The sequence below is a fragment of the Sceloporus occidentalis genome, unplaced genomic scaffold (assembly GCF_023333645.1).
Source record: "Sceloporus occidentalis isolate IW3139 unplaced genomic scaffold, rSceOcc1.0.p SCAF_16, whole genome shotgun sequence".
In the NCBI taxonomy this organism is placed as follows: Eukaryota; Metazoa; Chordata; class Lepidosauria; order Squamata; family Phrynosomatidae; genus Sceloporus; species Sceloporus occidentalis.
The window spans coordinates 586074-612049 of NW_028316996.1; the positions used below are offsets into that span (position 1 = coordinate 586074).

At 37.7% G+C, this 25976-nt stretch overlaps 1 protein-coding gene across 1 annotated transcript in view; it reads left to right on the top strand.

Moving 5' to 3' along the window:
* The window catches only part of LOC149302910 (uncharacterized), a 132960-nt gene extending 107293 nt beyond the window's left edge, over positions 1-25667 (top strand). Inside the window, exons 27-29 of the mRNA XM_089481700.1 lie at positions 14867-14946; positions 22895-22975; positions 25572-25667. Of these exons, the coding sequence (XP_089337826.1) occupies positions 14867-14946; positions 22895-22975; positions 25572-25667 (257 nt within the window). The remainder of the gene's footprint in view (positions 1-14866; positions 14947-22894; positions 22976-25571) is intronic.
* The last annotated feature ends 309 nt before the right edge of the window (positions 25668-25976 follow it).

Here is a 25976-nt window from a genome sequence, read left to right on the forward strand (position 1 = left end):
AAATCCCCTACCGCGCGCCTGTTGATATTGAGTAAAGAAAATACAGTTTATTGTTAAGTTGCATTCTAAAGAGAATATATACTCCAAACAACTAAATTAGTTTTTAAAAACTTTTGAATAATTACACCAAATAGGATCGATAAAGGTTTTGGTTTTTAAAATATTCACCAGTCTTCAAGATATTTTTTAATACCAGATTTGTACTTGGTGCTGAGCCCACATGCACCGCTGTCCTCTAAGGAGCTTATTGCATTAAAATTGAAGTATAAAGGTAGCTTGTATAGAATGTGTGTATTGCTGTTTAATTAAATGGAGGGTCATGTCCATACCTGGGAACATGCGTGGATGAGGTTTGTCCACAACATCTTAAATTTGTATGGGGATGGGATCCAGAGATTGAGCACCATGACCTTAAGAATTGGACAAGTGCTGCAGACCCTCCGGGGCAAAACCTGGAGGGTGTCCATGCATTGTCATGTTGAAAAACATTGAAGCCCCCTACCTTTTTTTTATACCAAATCATGATGTTTCTATAAGATATGCTACACTTGGTGCCCTACCCCTTCCATGCACAGACTATCTAGCCTTTCTAACTGGGTGCCTCAGGGTTCAGTCTGGGTGACAGCTGAACATATGGAATTTGTAAAGAAAACAACATTCAAATTTATCTGACTTTCATATTAAGCTATTTCACAATACGTGAAACTATGATTATAAGTAAAACTTTTTCATGGTAGCATGCCTTTAAAATAATTAAAAATTGTTAATATTTCTTTAGAACATGTTATATAATATATTTTTCTGTATCCTTAAAGCTTCTTGGTGCCCAAGTTGACCCTTTGAACCTGGCATTAATGATCATCTATTTCTAATGGCTTTTGTAATTACTATCACATTACTGCTTTATTTTTGTGCAAAATTATGCTTGTACCTACTAAATTGATTCAGTTATTACTGTTTTTTTAATCTCGGTTTGAGACCTACATGTAACATATACAGTATGCTTTCCATTTTACAGGTATTATTCTTCCACTTGCAACTTTTCACATAATAATTCCTTATATGGTTAAATAAAAAGTTAAAAAGAGATCATGGTTAAAAATAGAGCGTGCCTTAATTATTCATGTCCTTTTTCACAAATTTAGGCCATAAAGCTCGGTGTGTGCATCTATATACCAACCACTACTGAGAAATATCTAGTAGGTCATCTTAGGTAACGCCGAATGATAATTATATATTCTTCTCACTGTTCAATTAGATATGCGTGGCAGGTACAATGGAGTTTTTTTTATGGAAATGTCTCCTCTTGATGGTAACCTTTGGTTATATCGATATAGCAGGTTCTCGTTGGATGGTATGTGCCAAGGTTTTTTTCCCATCCAACACATATAAAGTGCCTCCCTGCAGTAAGGAAAGAAGACAATTGATTCCCTTCTCTACAGTTCAACTACAGAAGGGTCAGACTTGATGTGTTGGTCAGCAACACGTGAAACATATTTGTGTGTCCTGACAAAACGGCCAGTGTGGCAAGCCTAGCCAAGGACAATCAGTGACCCCACTACACCCATTATTATCACACTGTATTTATAGAGCTCCAGCAGATTCTGGACTGCGGTTGCAATAGGGAAGGATACAAATTAACAGTAACATAAAAAATGACAATATACATAATTGACCATAACGCTAGGACACACTAAGACATTGTGGCACCGACGGAGCCTTCTTTTAAGGTTACAGGCTTTTAGGGGGTTGAGGAAGGACGAGACAGAAGGTGAGGGACTGCTTGGGGCTATAACGAGTTAGATTTTCAAACTATATAAAACTGAAATTGAACTATTTTTTTAATTATGACTATAGTGGAGGAGCCACCCCCACAGTTTTTAGCATTAAATTAATTTGTTAAAACTATATTTAGTTTCTGATGATTGAATTTGTAATTAGTAATTTTTTCTGGAATATATATAGTTTAAAGGTGGACTATTTTACCTAAATAAGCTGGAATCTGTGACAAAAAGTGGCAAAACCAGCATAACTAGTTTCTTGTTCCAAAATCTTCTCCCTTCTCACTCACTTTTCAGAATGCTCTTAGAACTAAAGGGAAGTGGGGGGGGGGATAATGTAATGAGGAGGAATGATCATGCACAATCCTAAAAACATGTTACAATGATTGCTCCTACAGTATATATGAGTTTCTGACACATTACTTATTTGGATCTGTAAACACTATTACTTAGGTTTATGTGGTCAGTAAAGAACTTGAAAATACATAAAAGACATGAAAAAGCAAACATTTAATAAAGGTAGGGAGATTTTAGCTTCTGACGTCAAAGTTTAGATAAAGGGACTAAAGTCTTAATAGATAATCCAAACTTTATCCTGGGTTTGTTGATCCCTGCTTGTACTTTTGGCTAACCTGTTGATTTTATTATTATTATTTATTCTTTTTTTTAAATACCGGATTCCCGGTAATACCTGGTGAATTTCCTTTTGGTTGCCTGAAGATATATTGCCAGAATTATTATACGTTGAAGGAGTAACCGAGATAGCAACCCACTCCCAACGGTGAATTTGGAGATTATGTAGATTTTTGAAACATGCTAAGAGGTACATGGGTGAATAGAAAAAAATGCACATTGATTCCATCTATTTAGCAACTAAAATAAATGGGAAGTGTCCCATTATCATCAGATGCCTGTGCACGTGTTGTACTACTAATGCCGGAGGCACAAATTATAGAATAAATCATTCCTCTCAAATCTCAGACAATCTTTAATGCATGTAGCCTTTAATTTTAAGCAATATAGAGTAGAAACCTCACTATCCTGGGTTGCATACCCTTGTTAATTTTGGCCATGTTGATTTAGTTGTGTAGTCTCAAAAAATATTCTTTGCTTGATTTAATTTCAATCTTCACTGGTTGTTAATGGAACAGTGAACCTGTTTGTCTGGTTGGGCATTTGTTAGCAGAAGGGATGCGACACAGGAAAGAATTGTTAAGATATCTTACTCTGGGCACACTGGGAAAGCTTATATATAGCTTGTCATGTCTGTGGCTAGCTGACCAAACCAATTGATCCAGTTGTAGTATTAAGCTTCAGGCTGTGGGTCAAAAAAGGATAAGGGGTGAGTCTGGTACATAGCATTTCTTATAAGATCAAAAAGCACTAAAAAAACCCCACACCTTTTGCCATTTGTATAAAGGTCCATTGCTGGGTTAGCAGCAGAAAAGCCAGAAGTCAAATAGTTATTTACATTAGCATAGCTTTTAATATTTTTTGAGGGTTTTTTATTTGGAGCCGAGTTCCAAGCCACAAGGGTAGATTTTCTATAAGGAGAACAGTTTTGATGGATAACAGTAGGTTTGACATTATTCAATTGATATAGAGAACTGTAACCCCATAAAAGTACCCAGAGTTACCATATCTGCAATTAAAAAGAGGACATTTACGTAGGTGGAAAATACAAAGATAAAAATAAAACATCCACGATTTAAGCAGCAGGTACAGTCTGTTATTTTTAATGGGCTGAGCAACTTAAGTGCACGTATTGATCGTCAAATAATAGAGGAACTGTCATATCCAAGATAAAAGTAACTGAATCCAGCACTGAAAATCACTATGACTTGTGCTATTAGTATTTTTTAATGATGCTTTTTTCTAAAGTATTTTATGTTCTGTTTTCTAGTTATTCGGACTTATAGATCCGACAGATCTGACATCACAGAGCTTCTACTTAAGGCTTTTCATCCAAAAAACAAAATACCGTTATACATCTGTGAAGACTGCAGTGGAAGCCTATGGGCAGCCTAAGCAGGAAGGTAGCACACTTCCTATATTTACTACAATTATAGTACTGGGTATCGTTTCTGGTTTATATCTTAATAAGAAAATGCATATAGCCATATTAGCCAAAAACTAGGATACCTAGTAAGCCATGCTTGCAGGATCTATGTTCAGACCTAGGCCGACGGTACAGGTGCCAGATCAGGTACAGATCTTGAAAGCGAGCAGGCACGACAAACCAAAGGGAAGCACAGGGATACAGGCAACTATAAAACAAAAACATAGGTAAAAAAGAAACACACAGCTTAGCTCTAGGACCTAACATTAATTCAAAATGTGGAGATTTAGTTGGTTGTTTGGCTATAAGATGGAATCTTGCCACCACTTCACGGTACTTCACATTAGGCAGCCCTAAACTAAAAAAAAACAGGACACCACAACTAAAACATGGCTAACAGACCCAAGGAGCTTACCTGTAGCAGATAAGAAATAGAAGTACAGGGTGAGACAGTTAAAATAGAATTAACCGAGAAACACAAACCAGGGCACAGACATACAGGGGACCGGACGCGTACTACTAATACGGTGACACTTCTTATGTTCTAGTGGCAAACAGCTGTTTCTTTAACCCCCTTCGTGCCCCTTAGGACGCACCATTGCATCCTTAAAATCTGTTCCAAGACACCCATTAGGAAATACCAGTACATCCTGAATTTGTTCCAGCGACATGGACATCTCCCTGCCGCCACACAGCCAGGAGTCCCATCTGTCAGCAGAAGCCCAGCGTGGCTGGCTTCCTGCCAACCGATCTTGTGTAATGGTGCTTTGCGCTCGCTTCAGTTCGCTGTTTCATAAGGAATGTCCGATCGCTTGATTGGGCATTCACTTCCTTTTTTTACATACTAGCACTCATAATTCGTATTCTTCATGTGTGTCTATGGTTTCAAACGAAAGCCCTATTTTTTTCTGAAAGAAAGGATGTATAATTTGTGTGGCTACATCAAGCACAAAAAAAGAGGAATCTTGATTAAGCCACATATGGTAAAAATGGCAACGTAGGGTACTAAAAAACCTTGGTATGGAAGGGGTTACCTTATACTTGGAAGACTGGTAGAAGACATTCACTAAGTAAGACTACAGTAAAGATGGTCTCCCAGGTGGATAGGGTTGGATGAGCAAAAGCATATTAGCATAAAAATCTAGGTGGGGATCATTCAGAGCGGATTTGCAACAGGAAGGGATTTTTTCAGTATTAACATGCAAATGATCAAACTGCTTTTTGCTTTTCTATTCTTTCCTAAAATCCCAAAGGTGCTTCTTCAGCTGGTGCCTAAGCAGCGATACTTGGCACGTTCTTCTCTAGTTGATCGAGCCGGAATGTTAAAAACAACTGACTGTTTTAAGTATCACTAAACTGGTACTTTGCTGCTTGATCACTTATTAAGGGCAATGGAAACTTCAATATCAGGGCAGTGCTTTTGATGCAAAATAATACAAATAGTCCAGGGGCACCTTGCTACTTGTCCATTTCTTTTGCCAGAATATTGGAAGAAAATACTGAATAACAAAAACAGACCTTATGAAACCAATTTCTATAAATTATCAGGAATGTAAGTAGGGAGTACTGTGCTCATAAACGTCATTACATCATAAAACTAAATGAATTTATTATTTTTATTATTGATTGATTTTTTAAAGTTCCATCATATTCTGCAGCTCTATACAGTAGGATTTATTAAAACATATGTACAGTATTATTTTATTGACAATATTTTTTTTTATTTTTTTTATTTATAAACATAGAAAAAGACCAACTAACATTACAAAACATACAAAAACATACAAACTAATAACAATTCCATTTGATTCAATTATACTTTACTAACTTCTTATCCAAGTTCTGAGTGGGTGATTTTAAATATCTCTAACGGATTATCCTCTTGTTTCAAGGATTTAAGTTACCTTCAACCACAAATTTTATTCTGTCCTCCCAGAGAATGTAAGTATTAGTGTTCCAGCTGGTTTGTGTCAATATTCCCTTTTCCATGTTACACTGATATATTAACTGAGCTTTTATCTTAGCCTATAGGATTGGCTCTCCAGAACGCCAATTTCTGGCGATCACTATTTTTATAGCAGTCAATAATTGTAGAAGGAATTGAATATCTTTTCTTTCATTATTAGGTAGATTTAAATGGAGTGGAGCTCTTTCAGGGGTTAGTTCCCAATCTAATCCGAATTTATTGACTAATCTATGTTAAATCCTTTGCCATAGTTTTTTAATAGGATTACAGTTCCACCAAATGTGGAGCATATCTTCTTTTTCTGCACCACATCTCCAGCAATTTGGAAGGTTATTGGGTAACATTTTTGCCAGGACAGAAGGAACTAAATACCACCTATTCATAAATTTGAATTGGAGCTCATTCAGATTTAAACAATGTACGGTATCATATGTTATATTTAATGCTTTATTCCAGTCTTCAATATTTATTGTAATGTCTAAACCCTTCTCCCATTTTGCTAGTGCCGGAAAAGTATATTCAGTTCTACATAGCTTAATCAATTTTAATGATTAAAATTGACAATATTGAGTTTAAAAGCAAAGGTTTATTTCAGTTCCTAGAAGGTAAGATATGTGACATCACAACGATGACACACTTGTCAAAACTGTGTCATGATCTCACACGCAGATCATCTCCCAAACAAAAAGATCTATTGTAAATTGGGAACTGTGTATCTTGTTTTTAAGTTGAAGTTGAAGTTCCCTTAGGCTACCATTGTCTTTAAAATTATAGTTAAAACTTAAAACTATGGGTGGTGACAGTATGTGGGGAAATATTTAAATATATTTTAAACAAGTTGTCTAATTTCAGATACTGTAACAGTTTGCATAGTTCTGCTTAAACCCAAATATAGATAAATGCAAATAACTTTCAAATGCATCAGATACCTGACATATCTGACATTTAGGGTCTTTTGTTGCCTATTTCTGGCTACCAAAATGTTGCTGCGCTGTGTATTGTCCACCCGAGGCACTCGATGCTTTAATTGTTTTTAAATCTCAACAGCAGAAGTGATGATATTTTACAGTTTTCTTTAATGCATTAGTCTGATTAAGTAAGAAAAAAAAACTTTGACCACTGCTTTGATCATTCACTGTAACTTTACTCACGCTTTTAATGGTCAATGTTCTCTTAGCCCTGTAATTGTAATGATTCTACATGCCGTAATGTTGGTTTTCCTTCTTATCAGACCTGTTCCTATGGTATTATTCTCCGCTATGTCCTTGCATAAAACTAGAATTTTGCTAAAGAAAACCTCTGCTGATCCTGCTGTGATCCATTAAGAATCCCGAACCAAGTCAGGACAAGCAGATGCTTTTTGACACAGTTGTACTCCCATATAGTTTCACTTCTGAGAAAAGTATACAGCCGTTTCCTTTTTTAATGGGTATGTGTAGTCCGACCAGCCGAGACTGCTGATCTTTAGCTTTTGAAATCTTTCAGGCTGTGATATGGATGGGCAGCTTTGAGCTTTGTCTGCCTGGACCAGAAGCAGCTTTATGGATAAAATAATGTCCCATGCCATGCTTTGTTCTTGTGTCAGCCCCAATGAGACAACCCATTTTCTACATGAAGAGGCTTTAGGCTCTAAGGAGTTTTGGAGCACACATAGACCAGGCCTCCCTTTTGGCCCTAGATGCTTGTGGGAATTATAGACTGCGTGCCATATTGGACGATTGCTACACTGGTGGATTATTTACCACCCAGAACCTACTATTTGCTCTAATGTTTAATCTCATTTAATAAGATCACCAGAAATAGCTGGAAATAGGATTTAGAATGGAACCATTCACAATGATTGGTTTTAATTGGAACCAAAAACAGGTAGTTATTCAGTAGCTTCAGGTCAATAGGTGTGGGATGCTACTTCCATTGGTGTAATAAAAATATACAGCAAATCAAGTATTGCTATAATATGATTTCAGTCCTTTGCAGATTAGGTGATTAATACAATAACATCCACTTTGAAACCCTGTTTTGTTGGTAATTTAATTGTAAAGTAATTATGTCTACATACACACATAGCATTTTTATAAGCTGTAGAGGTTTATCCGAGATCTACTTACAAACACATTGTCTGATAATGACTGGCGTCAACATCTGCTCTACAGCCTCCCCCTCCGCCAAGTGATTTATTGCAAGATTTATTATTGTGTCCTGTTAGTTTGCCAAGCTTTTAAACATAGGGTAACCACAAAAAGACAATACATGCCCTTGTGTCTGTTCTGCATCCAGAAGGAATGCAAACAATTATATTGCAACATGGCCAACTTTCAGAATGAATTTGATCCTCAGGTGAGATTGAATGAAAAGATAATCAGTTTATTTGTCTTGATGAAAGATTGACACAAGTGCAGATCCATCACGGGTAGTTGGGAAGCCACATCAGATGTCGATCATGTTTAATTGTAAATTTGTGTGGAGAGTTTATCCGACGATCACCTCTCCAAAAAACAAAACAGAAATAATACTGTTTCCCATACTATTTATTAATAATATATATTCTGTTTCTATTTATAAAGCAGCATAATTGTTAAAGGAAATATTATAGCTGATTGCAGCTATAATTAATAGAGGGAAATGAGAGCCAGGTCAGCATATAAACATAGTAGGGCAAGAGGTTACCCACCCAAAGGCAGGACAACGGCCAACCAAAGCTGGAACCGTGTCCTTCAGTAACTCATGTAGACTGAGGAGCTCTACAAGAACTGTATCCACCAGGGGTATCCTATAATATTATACTGTACACATTCCAGGGCTCTGTCTCATATATTGCACGCGCCACAGCTAGTTAAATGTTAAAGGAAATCCATCTGCATAATTTTGTTTAATCATATTTACATTTAAATACAAGCGTCAGCGATGCCATGTAATTTCCTGTTACACCTATGTGTTAATTTGCATAAAATGAAAAAGAATTGGTTCTGTGCACACAATCTGGACAGGACGTTGAATTCCCATTTTTGAAAATGTATGTCCTTTTGTCAAGTAGATTACATTTCTAGGGTTGTGCCTGCGTTCCAGCGAGACTTAGGTGGCACACCTTGGTTAAGGTTAAATAAGGTAAAGGAAGCGTACCTCCCAACATTCAGGATAGCTGGCAGATGACATCTGAGTACATGTGCATTAAAAATCACTGCTATTTAGGTCGTGGTTCCTATATATACTGGATTCATTTATTTGACTAATAACTGGAAATAGGTACTCTGGAGTCCACCATTTTTTCAATGTGTGGCACATAGGAGAAGCAGAGTCTGGTTGCAAAAGGCAGAAGTAATGGAGGTGGTAAGGTTTGGGCCAGTTGTCAAAGGAGCACTTTCTCAATTTTTTTTATGTTAAATGCATATTGAAGTCGTGTTTGCTTGGATTCAAGTGTGTTTTATTAAAATCTTTAGTAATTGAAGGTAGAAAATAATACTTCTGTCTCATTTAACTCCTCCCCAGCTGCCTCTCCTAAAGGCAGGGATCATTCTTCAGTACAGTTATTACACATGCTCTGTAGTTAATGGGGGCTGTGCCACCACTGAAACTAATGGGAATAGCAGCAGCCAATCACATATATGCAATCCAAACACTGTTTCGCTGACACACATGAAGATTGGCTACCGATACTCCCTTTGCACCTGCACCAATATGCATGCAATAAAATGCAAAATAGACTTTAAAATGGATTAAAAAAAAATTGGGGGCATGTAGACTATTTGTTTAAAGGAGCAAGGCCAGATAAGATTGCTTGACGGTTTGCAATAAATTATCTTCCAGCAATGAGAATATTTAGTCACCTTCGTAGTACTTGCAGAGGGTGTAGTAGAATGTATCAAGTGATCCACCTGTACACGGCGTCAACACAATTGCTAGAGAATTTACAGATCAAGAGAAAAAAAATCATTTGCAACACCATTTATTTATGACATCACCTTTCGGAACCATGAGGAAATTGACCTAGTGCTAATCCAGCCAGTTTGAATAAGGTGTCGCAGGTATAAAAGGGAGGGACAAGTTCAGAGAGATAAATTTAGAGATAAAACAACCTTAACATACTGTTTGCAGAAACTCCCAAGATGGAGCACTTACTATAAGTCATTAAGAAACGCAAATTCAACTTATAGATATTTTCCGACAGGGGACTGCATGACCAATATTCAATTTTTTTATCGCTTCTCCGTTTTACAGGCTTGCTTCATAAATATTTCATATACGGATATTACGCTGCTTGGCACCAATATCTTAACCCTTCTGTTGCAAATGGCTCTTTGGCCGTTTTTTCAGTTTCTCTACAGTTTCTCGTTGCATTTAATGATTGAACGTAATGTAAAACAGAGCACCCTGGATAAAAAAAGGAGCACGGCCACAACACACAGAGCAAATCAAGATAAATCTAGATGTTGATGAGTGATTTTTATATGTGAAGTGACACTTGTGCAGGAATGAAAGTGGATGGGGTATGCTGTGGTACAGCGGTAATTATATTGCTTATTGAGTTAACATTTGATACGGACCAGTGTAGGTTTTCTGCAGTTACCACTGTGTCCTGGCACGGAGATCAGACACCATAGATTTCTTAGAGGAATTTTTATGGCGTTGTAATCATTGAGAAATTTCAGTTTCTGTATTTGATATAAAAAAAAAATGCCAATCAAGCATCTTAAAATAGAAGCTCGTTTGAGCAAGGTTCCCCTAACCTCTGGTTTCAGTAAGTAAAATAACTTTTCTTGTAAACTACTTGTTATGTCCTGTCTGCGGAATATGATGGCGCTATATAAAACAATAGATAATAATAAAAGAGCTTTGGGCATTTAAGTTCTAGTCCGGTCATATCTTCTTGATATGAAAGAAGAAGTCTCTTTTATTTATGCGCTTATTTGCTTACAGCTAAATGCATTGGAGTCTATGGGGAAAAAAAGCTTCCCAAAATGCATTAAAATGGGGGGGGGGGGGAAACACTTTATTACTAGACTATTCCTTTAACGTGTCTTCTGAGTCTCTGAGAGAATTTCTGTCACATATAATGACGTTCATATTGATCAGATGCCGTTTAATTGCATTGGTTGTGGCGATGTACATTTATTTTACAGCTGCGACGTGGATTTAATATTGTGCTGTTTTGTGATACCTTTTTTTTTTATTATTGGATTATCCTTCGATTTCAGGAGAGAAGCGAATGGGAAGAAATATTTGTTAGTCTCCTAACAGGCAAACAGGAAACTCTAGAGAATTCTACTTATGCTGGGATTGGGGTAACTCAATATGCTGCGTTGTATCAGGGCTTTCCAAAACTCGGTGGAAATTCAATATAAAGGATAAAGTTTAATACCCAGAGATTGAAATCAAACAGGTTTAGTGCATTAGAAAGACAGGTCCACACGAGAATTGGTTTACAAGTATGATCTGAAGCGAGCAGGTGTAAGAATTCTATACAATCATAATATTAATAAAAATCATATACAAGAAAGAAACATAATTTACATTGACAGCAATATTTTTGGGCCAATTTTGCATATTTTTAATACTTGTACTTGGGCTTTACCCAGTGAGTTCCCAGAATTAATCATACTTCATTGATTTGATAAATTCATTTTTTTTGTCTCATCTGTACCAACAGTTATGGCCAGAAATTCAACAGTACAAGGGAAATAAAAAAATATAATAACTATTTTATTTTTAACAATATAAACAAAAAAGGTATTTTCCCTAAAGAGAACCATACTGCAGAATTAGTAAATGAAACACGTTTTAAATTTTTCATTTTCTGTATTACATGGAATATCATGATTTTTTTCTCAATGTAAGAACCTGTTACTGAAATCCAAAGGATTGGCTTTGAGTTATAGATTTTTATGTCATACAATTTGGTGACTATTTTAACACAGTTGTAACACGTAATTTCAGATTACAGTGCGGCATTCCAGTGACCCTGTATTAAGTTTTTGCAAGCCAAATTTCGTAACGCAAGGAGAACCGAGTTCTTTTACTTGTCTCCTAAAATTTACTTTAAGCAGTTTCAGTCTTTTCAATGCATTACATGTGTAACGTCCCTGATGTATTAAGGGATCCTCTTATTTTTGAAGTGTGCATTGGTTTGAAAGCACAATCAAGTTCAGAGCGCTTCTGCCTGGAGCAACAGATAACCAGATAACTGCCTTGATTACTAAACCCGAATGACCCATTTCTGAAGCTTTCAATCAGTGCATAATGAGAGTATGTGTGGCCTATTTTGTAGAAAGCTATGTGGATGATGTCACGGATTGCCACTCAAGAGATTTTTGAACTTGAATTTTTGTTTATCTTATTTTTATGCAGTTATTATTATGTTGCTGACGTTTGATGTCACTACTACAAACAGAGCTTGTTGGCTTTGGAGTGTTTATCCCAAGCATTGAAGATCTCCTGGTTAGGATCTGTGTGCACATTGTCCTCCCATTACCATTAAACTATAAATTAAAATGATTGAATCTGTGCTTAGAAATTTTATTTTCAGACTTAAACTAACTAAACTAACATGTGTGAATGACCTTCACAAAGAGAAATTCAGAAAATAGCATGCGTCGATGGAGCTGAGTGGGCCAGATCTGTCTCAGGGTGAGATACTGTTAGGGCTTCAACATAGATTAGCATTTAGTGACTAACAGCAGTCCCTTAACGTTAACCTTAACATTAAATGGATATGAGTTTTCACATCAGGAATAACTCACTTTACAGAAGGTTGGACTTTTTACAGGATTCCTTTTCTTTGAAATTAATGTGATATTCTGGATGAGGTTTGTTCTATGGATTTTATCTTTCTAGTTTTAGAGGCATTAATAAAAGAACTGTGCAATACGATTGCATTAAATAAGTCAATAATTGACTTATAATTGGCGCCCACTCCCTTGAGCATAAAATTATCTGAAATGGAGCTTGCGGACTGAGCACTTATAGTGGCTAACAGGTTATAAGCCAGAATGTCTCCATCATGATACTCAAGAAGATATTTCAACTGTGATGCACCAGCAATAAAATTGCCATCGTGAAACCTTGAATATCATGAAGGCAAAGAGCTAGAGTGTATAAACTTGTTGGACATATAAGACTGCAGATCATACTGAGTATGATGAGACTTGTTCACCCACAGCTGAAGTAGCCCACCACTGAGCTAACTGGCCCATATGTTTAATGCATACCAGGTGATTCCTTGATATATGGCATTACACGACCTAAAAAATACGCAATATTATGAGACCAGGCCTTGCGTGGAGTCTCTACTGTAAGGCTCAAGGATAAGTGCTTTGGTAACTTGTAATAGGAATTTCCATCCAACTTCTTGGAATGTGGAAGTCATTGGTTCATACGGGGGAATTAGTAAAGTGTCCACCACAAAGTGGGACAAACAAAATCATCGATTAGAAAGTGTCCAAGTGGCAGGATAGACCGTACAAAAAAGTGGAATTGTGTGCTATATGGGGTGTATTCTATGTACTCAGGGAAATACGTGGCATATTTTACATCACAGGCTTATGTATATGGTGGTTCATTTTTGTTCTATGAAATAAGAACAAAAATTCTTCCTTGTGATTGTTGTTAAGCACAGAATTCCCTGGTATGAGCACTTAACATATCTCCAAAGAATATTTATGGTGTGTTACAAAATTCATCTAATGTCTATCAGTCTATCTGAACTAAGGAATTCAGAAAATCTACAGAATAATTAAACTTTATTTTTATACAGCACATTCGAGCTTTTATCTGCCAAATCTCTCATAAAGTACAATACAAAAAAAGAACATCAAATGCTGTAAAAAAACCAAAACATTTTCACGGGCAATTGAATTTACGTTATATTACTTGCAAAATCATTGTTTTCAAGCTTTGTATTTTATTCACACTAAATCCTAACCCTAAGTACATTGTAGCCGAAACGATGCGGCTTATGATTAGAGAAAACCAAGCATAAACAGACGGCGGCTCGTCACAGCAAGGGCTGTAAAGCCTTGGGATGCACTGCCTATGGAGGAGGTGGTCATCGATGCTGTGAAGGCTTTCAAGAATAAACTGGATCACTTTTTGGCAAGAAGGGGTATTTATGGGTATCCATGGGAATTTGAAAGTTATTGATTTTCTGTTCAAAACTAGCTTGTGCGGAAACAGGGTTATTTGCCTTCATTTCGATGAAATGCCTGGGAGAAGGCAAGGCGGTATCTGGTGCTCATGGTGCGTAATCTACTAACAAGCTGGGAATACTAGTCCCATTCGTTTCCCGATTGGACTACAGGTCTCATCATCATTTGCTGGTCATAGGAGCTTAAACCCCATAAAAAAAAAATCCATTGACATAAAATGTAGTTAAATCTCCTTACTAATAAGCATCTGCTAATTTCGACAGTTGATTTACAATTGGGAAACCAATAAATAGCCGTGTGCCTGTAAATTAAGCAAGATGCAAATTATAAATCATTTTGAAGTGGGTGATTTAATTAGTTATTAAGAGCTTGGCAACAAGGATGAATGCTCCTGCGATGCTTTAAGCAATCTTCTACTCTTACCATATTAAACAAATCGCCATGACACCGTCCGTACTTTAATTTGGCTCTGCCTTGGGATTTTATCATACTGTAGGAGGCAAATTTCATCTATGGTATTTTATAAATACCATCACTCTCATCCAGTCATGTGAAAGATTATCTAACTTGTCGTTGAATATTTAAAATTCAGTGTTAATAAAATTGTGTTTACTATGATTCATAGTTGCCAACTGTCCCAATATAGACAGGAAATCCTGACATTACTTGTGTCTCATAGCTAATTTTGTGATAGATTAGCATTCTGGTGAGCGAATTGCCCAATGTATACTTAACATTGGCTTAATATTTGTTTGGTGTGATATTTGCCCCGCTGTGAAGTGTGACATAATGCCATGATGTCACAACTTTCACCACCAGTGACATAATTTGTAAATGTTCCTACAAAGCAGGGCAAACTGTTTGCTATTATGTAGTTCCACATTTTATAATGACTTGCAACGTTTTTTGCTATTTGCTCTAGTGTTACTAACATACTGCATCAGGATACAAATCCAGAAGCTTCTGAAAGATGAAAGTGATCGGAGTTGTAGTCCAGCATCGGTTAGTAAGCTTTGAACTATGCAGGCCTGCTTTATGGGATTATTTAAAGGCAGCCTCTTGTTTTATAAAGCAGGGTTAAATCCTGGTTATTGTTGACAGTGATGGGCTGTGGTTGTTCTTTTTCTTCTGCATTTTGGTCTTTCATTACAGACTTTCTGACTGCTAATTATATGCTTTGGACTAAATTAGAGACTGTGCATCTGGCTACAGTGTCTTTATAACCATTCCCATCTGCAGTGGTTTGGAATGAAGTCCTCTTCGCTTAAACAGGATTCCTCTCCCTCCACAAGTAAGGGGAGTGGTGTCGTTCAAAGGTAGTTCTATATACTGTTGGGGGCCGTTAACCCATTGATTGCTGGATGGCCATCCTTATAACATGTAAGGAAATATATAACATACTAATACATAATATTCCACAATAATCTTGACTTAACCTTGCAACGTGTCATTTAATACAAATAAATCAAAAGCTTCCTGAATGAATCTGAGTGATATGATGTAATCAAGGGAAGTTAAGGTCATAAAGCTGTCTTTTAACCTTTTGGCTGCCAGATTTTTAATTGCAGCAGTGCTATAGTGGTTTGCAGTACTGGCTTCAGACTTAGGTTGCTCTTGAATAAAAGATTTTTCGAAAGACCCCAGTAGACGTAAATGCTAAAAAAAAGTCTTAAGTTGTTTATTATCCTTTGATTATAGTGTAATTGGTTACGTTACAAAATGACTCACAATGGACTACAGCGGAGTTGGCTTTTTTAAAGCATAAAGTCTGGGCAGTATAAGTATCTTAAATTAGAATGTACGACAAAGGCAGTGTTATGATCCGGAATGTCTTATCCTGTATTTTCCTACCACCCTCCATATAGAATGCATCATACAGACATACAAACCTCTGTCACCACTCATCAAGCACGTTAAAGATTCCTTCTCTAGATCTGATCTTAGTAAATAGAGAAACTTGAAGGGACTTGATGAGCACATTTGGAATTGAAAACAATTCTTTTATCACTCATTTATAAACTTTTGCCCTAAGGGTCTGCTTGTAATTGAACCATATTACTTAAATTTCACAGCTATTGTCAAGAACCTGCCAAGTATGCGTTGAAAACAAAACTTGTGGTTAAGAACAGCTGCAGCATTCCTTGAAAACTGACTTCCTTTATATTGCAATATCAGTATTTTTGGCCTAAAGCTGGCTATAGGGTCCATGTTGAATTAGCCATATTTTTGCATTTTTCCACATTCTATTGTAAAATATTGCAGAATATTATGGCACTATATAAATCAATGATTATTAATAATAAAAATAATAATAATTTTAACAACTTGGGTGTAAATGGACAGTAAATCTTGTCAACCACAGAATGCGCTGCTCCTAGGTTTTTGGTAAATCTGCCCACAAGCCGTTACTTGAAAACATGTTTGTTTTTTTAACGGGATAAAGACTTGGAACAAGAATGTTTGTCATGGCATTTTTTTAGTGCTGAGGGAATAGTTAAAAAAAAATAAAACAAATTATATTTTTAACAATTCTATTGCTAATGCAAGTAGGTATTATTTTAGCTATTCTTCTGTCTCACTTAAGCCTGTCTTGCTATATTGAAAGCAGAGAGCGTTAGTACCGTATTTGCTCGATTATAAGACGAGGTTTTTTTCAGAGCAAATGCTCTGAAAAATACCCCTCGTCTTATAATCGGGGTCGTCTTTTAATCAGACCTCAAATAGGTCTGACTATGAGACGACTAAGATCCAGATCCCCCGCAGCTGCAGGGGACCTGGATCCTCCTGTCTTCCGTGCGGTGCCGCACCGGTGCGGGGAACTCTGACAGTCGGGGAAGGTCTGCGCGATGGACGCAGACAACCCCCGCTGGTAGCCACGCCTCCTTCCGGCTGCAGCGTAAGTGCGTGGGATCTACACGCTGCCCCGGCTACATGACAGGGAAGTCAGAAGCACCGGTAAGTTTGGGGGGGGGGAGTGTTAAATGGGGGGCATAAGGCATTTCTGGAGGCAGAGTGCTCTGTGAAATGCGTTTTAACCCCCTTAATGCCACTCTGCCTCCAGAAATGCCTTTTTAACCCTCTATACGCCACTCTGCCTCCTGAATGCCTTAAACCTCCCTATATGCCACTCTTCCCCATAATATGCCTTTTAACCCTCTAAATGCCAGAGTGGCATATAGGGGTATAAGGCATTTCTGGAGGCAGAGTGGAACATAGGGGGTCAAAAGGCATATCATGGGGCACAGTGGCATATAGGGTTAAAAGGCATATCATGGGGCACAGTGGCATTTAGAGGGTTAAAAGGCATATAATGGGGCACAGTGGCATATAGGGAGTATAAGGCATTTCTGGGGCAGATGTACATAACTGGGGGGCAGGTTGGAAAATAGAAGGAAATAAAACCAAAATGTTTTTTCAATCATAGCTTTTATTAAAAAAAAATAGTTTAGATGAATTAACATTTACTGGTAAAACTTTTTTCCTATAGGGTCGTCTTATATTCAGGCTTTTTCTTTTTTTCCTAAATTAATATTCAGATTTGGGGGGTCGTCTTATAATCGAGCAAATACGGTATGTAGACTTCTTGCACATATGAAGTAGTGTGTCCACTAAGCAGCAGCCAATCACTTGTATACTAGCAAAACCACAGTGTTCAGATAGTTTGCATGTGATTAGCTACATCTATTCTCATTGAGTTCTACTGAGCATGTGCAAGAGGTACATTTCAGCATGCTCCCTGCCTTCAGTAGAGGCTGCAGGAGGAGGAGTTAAGTGAGATGCATTTAACACGAACATAGACCTAGAGTGTTCCAGTAATTTTTCTACTACTAATTTCTTCTTAATGGCATATTTGCATGTCTGCCATGATAGTATTTTATGATGTAAACCTCATCATAGTGATCTATATATAGTGTATATAGCAGGGGTGTCCAAGTTTTTTCTGCAGTGGGCCACTTCATCAAAATTGTATACGTGCGAGGGCCGCACTCATATTTCACTGTGTGAAAATATGGCCTTTAATAAAATATGCAGATTAAAATAACCTCCCCCGGGTTAGCCCCCCCATATTAAATTTTTTTACAAAAGATCATGGCATTTGTTAGATCATTGTTAGATCAGGTTTGATCAACTGTTTTTTTCGTTAGATCTACTCTAAAATAGGCAATATTAACAATCTTTTTCAGGGGGGGCTAACCCGTAGCCAGCCCCCCCTCAACAAAAATTTCAACAAAATGTTACTGATTATGATAGCTCTACGTTAGATCAGGTTTGATCAGACAAAATTTTTGTTAGATCTAGTCTAATTACTGAGATATTGCATATTTAATGAGGGGGGCTGGCCCCCCTCAACTGAAATTTGGATTTTTTTTAATGGATCTTGGTAGATATTCGTTAGATCAGGTTAGATCAACAGTTTTTTTCGTTAGATCTACCACGCAGGAGGCGGTATTCACAATCCTATTTTGTGTGCGGGGGATGGGTACACATACGGTCTGGCCCCCCCTCAACTGAAATTTGGATTTTTTTTAATGGATCCTGGTAGATATTCGTTAGATCAGGTTAGATCAACTGTTTTTTTCGTTAGATCTACCACGCAGGAGGCGGTATTCACAATCCTATTTTGTGTGCGGGGGATGGGTACACATACGGTCTGGCCCCCCCTCAACTGAAATCTGGATTTTTTTTAATGGATTTTGGTAGATATTCGTTAGATCCGGTTAGATCAACAGTTTTTTTCGTTAGATCTATCACCCAGGAGGCGGTATTCACAATCCTATTTTATGTGCGGGGGATGGGTATACATACGGGCTGGCCCCCCCTCAACTGAAATTTGGATTTTTTTAAATGGATTTTGGTAGATATTCGTTAGATCCGGTTAGATCAACTGTTTTTTTTTTCGTTAGATCTATCACGCAGGAGGCGGTATTCACAATCCTATTTTGTTTGTGGGGGATGGCAATACATACGGGTTGGCCCCCCCTCAACTGAAATTTGGATTTTTTTAAATGGATTTTGGTAGATATTCGTTAGATCCGGTTAGATCAACAGTTTTTTTCGTTAGATCTACCACGCAGGAGGCGGTATTCACAATCCTATTTTGTGTACGGGGGATGGGTATACATACGAGTTGGCCCCCCCCAACTGAAATTTGGATTTTTTTTAATGGATTTTGGTAGATATTCGTTAGATCCGGTTAGATCAACTGTTTTTTTCGTTAGATCTATCACACAGGAGGCGGTATTCACAATCCTATTTTATGTGCAGGGGATGGGTATACATACGGGCTGGCCCCCCCTTAACTGAAATTTGGAAAAAAAATTATGGATTTTGGTAGATATTCGTTAGATCTGGTTAGATCAACAGTTTGTTTCGTTAGATCTATCACCCAGTAGGCTGTATTCACAATCCTATTTTGTGTGCGGGGGGTGGGTATACATACGGGTTGGCCCCCCCTCAACTGAAATTTGGAATTTTTTTCATGTATTTTGGTAGATATTCATTAGATCCGGTTAGATCAACTGTGTTCTTTGTTAGATCTATCACACAAGAGGGGGTATTGACAATCCTATATAGTGTGCGGGGGGATGGGAATACATATGGGTTGTCCCTCCAACCGAAACAAACTGTTGATCTAACCAGATCTAACGAATATCTACCAAAATCCATAATTCTTTTTCCAAATTTCAGTTGAGGGGGGGCCAGCCCGTATGTATACCCATCCCCCCGCACATAAAATAGGATTGTGAATACCGCCTCCTGCGTGGTAGATCTAACGAAAAAAACAGTTGATCTAACCTGATCTAACGAATATCTACCAGGATCCATTAAAAAAAAAATCAAAATTTCAGTTGAGGGGGGGCCAGACCGTATGTGTACCCATCCCCCGCACACAAAATAGGATTGTGAATACCGCCTCCTGCGTGGTAGATCTAACGAAAAAAACTGTTGATCTAACCTGATCTAACGAATATCTACCAAGATCCATTAAAAAAAATCCAAATTTCAGTTGAGGGGGGGCCAGCCCCTATGTATACCCATCCCCCGCACACAAAATAGGATTGTGAATATCGCCTCCTGTGTGATAGATCTAACGAAAAAAACTGTTGATCTAACCTGATCTAACGAATATCTACCAAGATCCATTAAAAAAAAATCAAAATTTCAGTTGAGGGGGGGCCAGACCGTATGTGTACCCATCCCCCGCACACAAAATAGGATTGTGAATACCGCCTCCTGCGTGGTAGATCTAACGAAAAAAACAGTTGATCTAACCTGATCTAACGAATATCTACCAAGATCCATTAAAAAAAATCCAAATTTCAGTTGAGGGGGGGCCAGACCGTATGTGTACCCATCCCCCGCACACAAAATAGGATTGTGAATACCGCCTCCTGCGTGGTAGATCTAACGAAAAAAACTGTTGATCTAACCTGATCTAACGAATATCTACCAAGATCCATTAAAAAAAATCCAAATTTCAGTTGAGGGGGATATGCAATATCTCAGTAATTAGACTAGATCTAACAAAAATTTTGTCTGATCAAACCTGATCTAACGTAGAGCTATCATAATCAGTAACATTTTGTTGAAATTTTTGTTGAGGGGGGGCTGGCTACGGGTTAGCCCCCCCTGAAAAAGATTGTTAATATTGCCTATTTTAGAGTAGATCTAACGAAAAAAACAGTTGATCAAACCTGATCTAACAATGATCTAACAAATGCCATGATCTTTTGTAAAAAAATTTAATATGGGGGGGCTAACCCGGGGGAGGTATTAAAATAAAGTAAATGACACAAAACCTTTACTTTTCCTCTCACTGATTTCTGGGCCTAGAAGGTTTTGTGACTACAAATTCAGGATTCTGGATAAGTTAAAATGAAATAGTTCTATTTATTTTAGGGATACACCGATAAAAAAATTATATATTATGATTGTTAACAGCAATCTCAGGCATACCCAGATTCCAGCATGTACTGGTTGGCTGGGCATTGTACCAGTAATTTTTGTCCAATTTTAGTGTGTAACCACACTTTTATTAAAAGTAACACACCACAATTGGACAAAAAAATATGACTTGGCATGATAGGAGTGTGATTGCTAACAGCAAACACACTCTTTTCATACCCAGGCAACCAGTAAATGCTGGAACCTAGACATAATGGGACTGTGATTGCTGTTAGCAATCACACTCCTATCATGCCAAGTCAGCCAGTACATGCTGGTACAGGGTGGCTGTAGGTGCAGACCCCATACTGCTGGCAGCATCAATACACAAGGGGGGCAGCTATCCAGGCTTCAGCATGTACTGGCTGACTTAGCATGATAGGAGTGTGATTGCTAACAGCAATCACAGTCCCATCAGGCCTAGGTTCCAGAACTTACGCATCCATGCTATCACACACACACTCATTCATTCATATACTCATTCACACTCATTCACACATTCATTTCCTCACAGGCATACTCATTCAAACAACCTCCCCCACCCCGTTACCTACTACAACTCTCGATGCCGCTCACAGAGTTCAGCAGGGGGCGCGGCCTCCCTCGTTCTCCCCACAGAGGAGGCAGGACTGGAGCAGAGAATAGACCCTCCCACAAGTAAGCGGCAGGGCTTGTGATCCTGGCTGCCGATCTCACGCGGGCCGCACCTCGAGGTCACGCGGGCCGCATTTGCCCCGCGGGCCGCATGTTGGACGCCCCTGGTATATAGTATTAATCATTTAAGACATCATGTTCCACAGCTCTGTACCAGGGGTATATATAGATTGGTATTTTACTTATGAGCAAAGGTTTGTGATGAATGTCCTTTTTAATTTTTAGGAATTGTAACTGTAAATGAAGCGTTCTCCTGGGTATTATCACTGATTCATGTGCTGTTCTGTGGCGTTACAATAACGTGACGTTTTTCCACATTTGTATATACGTTATGTAAACTTTTGCGTGAAATTCATATGTTCTAATTCCACTTCAAAGGTTACTACAAGTGATGACTGAAAAAATGCAGAGAATTGTTGCTTTCTTTTTATATTTGTTACAAAATCCTTCAAAATATATGCGTCCTAAGTATTTTACTTTTCATTTAGCTTTCATTTCTCTTGAAAATGTAAAATGTCAGGGAAATTGAGAAATGTAGTTCTTAAAAGCTGAGGTCTTAAAAGCTTGCGATTCTCCGCATTTTTCTGTGAATATTGTCGGTCAATGAATGTTATGGGGAACACGTAAACAAGCACGTCTTTGTTGTTTCCGTCGTTTCCATATTACTAATACGGAACATAATGCGCTGGCAGTGAAATAATTATGAAGGGGGTACAAGCTTTTACATGTGCATACTGGCCTAGTGTGCAAATAAAAATGTTGCTCAATGAAGCATTAGAATGTAAACCTCATCCCAATGTTTCAGGAACAGTCTACTTATATAACAACCACATACAACTGTGCCGCCAAAGCTTTTTGGGCCAGATCCACATGCGGTTATGCCAATGGGTGCAGTATACCATATTTTTTGCCTTCTATCTGTAAGTTTTACTACAAGTAGTGTCCTCTAACATGGATGCTAAAAAATAGAGAGAACATATTAGACATAATGAAGAGGAACACATGAGGGCTTCCCATCATAGCTTACTATGTAGAAAAATGTTTCCTAAAGTTTATGACTATATCCAAGCCGCAAGAAGCAACAGGCTCAACTAACTACTGGGGAAAACCATTTGGAGCAATTATTCAAGAAAAATACCCAGTTACTAACAATCTAACAAATTACCCAGCAGCTACCCAGTGACTACCTCAATTAAACATCCAAGAAACGTATCCAAGTAACCATTACTTAAAATATAACCTTTATTGAGATAATTACAAGATTCCTAAATATCTAAACATATACTATTCCCTGTCCCCACACCTATTCCCTCTAAGCACCCAAATACATTGATACAACCGCTAAATACAGACCATAAACCTCAAAACATCAAGTGTTAACCGTTCGGAGCCTCGCAACGCAAGATCTCATTCCATCCGTACTCTGATTGAGGTAAGTCCGTTCTATAAAACTAGTGTTGGTGTGCGGGTGAAACTAGAAAAAAAAAAGGAAAAGACCCTTTGTCTGTATTTAGCTATTATATCGATGTATGTGGTGCTTAAGGGGGATAGGTGTAGGGACAGGGAATAGTAGAGGTTTAGTTATTTAGGAATCCTTTAAGGATCATCCACTAGTGTTGTGGGAAACACCTCATATGAAACAGTGAAGATACAAAAGTGCCTTCCGTTTGTGTTGATACAGCATTTAAAGGTTAACGACATTGGGTTTTGAAGCACATTCTGTTTTTAATGAGTAAAAGGACCGTCCCCATCATAAGCCCAGCGTGCTCTTAATTCAACTTCTGCAGCCAGTAAATTCCAGGGGCTTTGTTGTGGTGATTGATGTAGCTTTAAAGAGGTATTGCACATCTGTGTCCATCCGTTTGATGGTATTCCCTTTGCATGTAAAGTCCAAAAGATATAACTATAGGTATGTAGCTACTGTACTAATTACTAACAATTATTTGTATGTCATTACCCATTATTCTATGGACTTGGATTTTGAAATCTGTAGCACGTTTGGTGAGACCATACGTTTTATTTTAATAAGTACCTTATATGTTGATACAGCTCGTTTTAGACAAAGAGACAATCTGGATCTAATCCCTGCATGTATTTTTAACTCGAGAATTCGAGGAAAAAAAGGAAGACAGAAAAATAAAATAAATATTATAAATATTTATTAGTTGATATCACCGGCGGTACTTGATTACACTACCCCTTTGTTTCCTTGTTAAGCAGTAAATATGAGATGCTTGCTTACCTGAAATAGATTATAACCCAAGGACATTTATGTCAGATCAATAAACAAGAACAAGAATGTGAAGTAGAATTACAGTGTGTTAAACACGTCTTGTCATGTAACTAAATCTTCATTAGCGTCGGCACTCCCAGGACCATAGAGCAGGTTTCACTTGGTGAAATTAGACCAACAATCCATTTTAACAAATGAAAACTATTTATCTGCGTTAATGTTATCTCCTTTACCAAGGAGAAATATTTTAACACTATGTATGCCAGGTCTGGGGTATCTAGCCTCAATACATTGACTAAGAAAAGTGCTTAAAAAAACTAATAAAACAATAACTTGATGTGGGAAGATACAGAGTTATATACCAGGTATTACCAGGTAAAGGTAATTTATTATCTTTTTGTGAAAAGTATCATAGATGATCCTCAAGTTGAAATAAAAGCCCTCATAAGAATTATGTACGTTAGCCCGGTGTCGTTTTGTCATGTATAATAATTCTACAAATTTATATTTCCAACTTGTGACTGGCCTGCTTATTCCAGGACACTTGTGTGGTATGGTATGAATACCAGACCAATCCAGGAATGCATGGAGTTGAAATAATGATTACATGGATAGTCTTATTCAGGGATTCCATTCTGCTTGAGTCTTGATGCAAAAAAATCAATTAAAAAAATCAATTGTGATGAAAAATTGCATAAAACATGAGGAGCAAATTACGTTTTCACCCACCGCTAGCTGTAGGCATGCAGAATAAGATCAGAAAAGGTTGATTTCAGATTTCAAAAACCCTGACCTGACCTGTAATCATGTTTAAAATATAAACTATTATTTTTATGCTAATTACCCACTCTGTGTTAATCAAGATTTGCGAATAATTCCTGAACCTGCCTTGCACGGGGTGAATAATCACCACAACTCCTGCAGTTTCTGCGAGGCAGCTCTGGAAGACGGCTGACTAAATTTAGGTGCTATTTTGGGTTGTAAAATAATTCACAGATGGCACAGCATTTTTTAATAAGATATTATGAAGCGTGTAGTAAACTCTGCTGAGCAAAATATTTGCCAGATGATTGTGTGACCCCAGACTAGCAGTTTATACTTCTAATCAAGTACAGTGAAAAAAAAAGCATTGCATTTAACCCTTGAAGCGGCACTGGAGTGATCCAGATATCACCAGAAATTTCCAGACCCTATGGCTGTGAAGAGAGACTGGGTTTTGTTGTAATATTGGGAATTTTCGGCCTGTATGAGCATATGATTGGCTAGAGCTTTTAGCGAAATGCTATTAGATAACGTATTTATCTAAAGGGACAGTCCTATAGAGCATCACCAACAAAAAAATCCATATTTAAGTACTTTTAAGTATTTTAATATGCCTTCTTTACCTGTAAGTGCCATATTGAAACTTACGGGTGTAACAGGGTACTACAGAGGTAGATGTGTTCATTCGTATGCATCTCCTACAAACCAAGGAGCTAGGAGCAGGAGAAAATGGGCAATTCAGGGGCATTCAGAGGAATGCAGTCTTGCAAGGAGAATAAGTTAATTACGTTTTTATATGTGCATATGATGACCAGAGTGTGCCTTTAAGCTGATAAGGGTTGATGCAACTATACACTGAAAGTGCTCCAAGTCCTTTCAATAAGATAAATGGATATTGCCACATTAGCCCAAGAGAAAATTTAGTATTTAGTCACAGTTGATCAGTAAACGTACACAATATGATCACCAGTTGTTGCATGCAGAGATATATGGTCATGGAATTAGCCCTTTGGGTGTATTTTTTTGTTTGTAGAACCTGTCAGAGTGGGAAGGAAGAGACATCTTTATTTCCAATCAGCGACACTTCAAAGAAGTTGGAGAAGTAGTGGGCAAAGGACAGGATGAGTGAATCACATCCATTCCTTCCCCCAACTCACACTGGACTACTTAGAGCGGTGCTGCAGTCAAAAATAACTAAATAGACTTTGACAGCATTTTCCCTAAAGCTCACACAAGAGTATGTGACACACAAACACGCCGTGTGTTTTATTATAAAAGACTGGTGTAAATTAGTGTGGAATGTGGGTCCTTTTTTCTTCTTCATTCTTTCACTCAGACATTTATGAATAAACACATCTGGACATCTTATCAAATACACTTGCCTGGATTCAGTAAATGACTCTACTAGGTGCCATGAGTGGCTAAGATTGCACAAAAT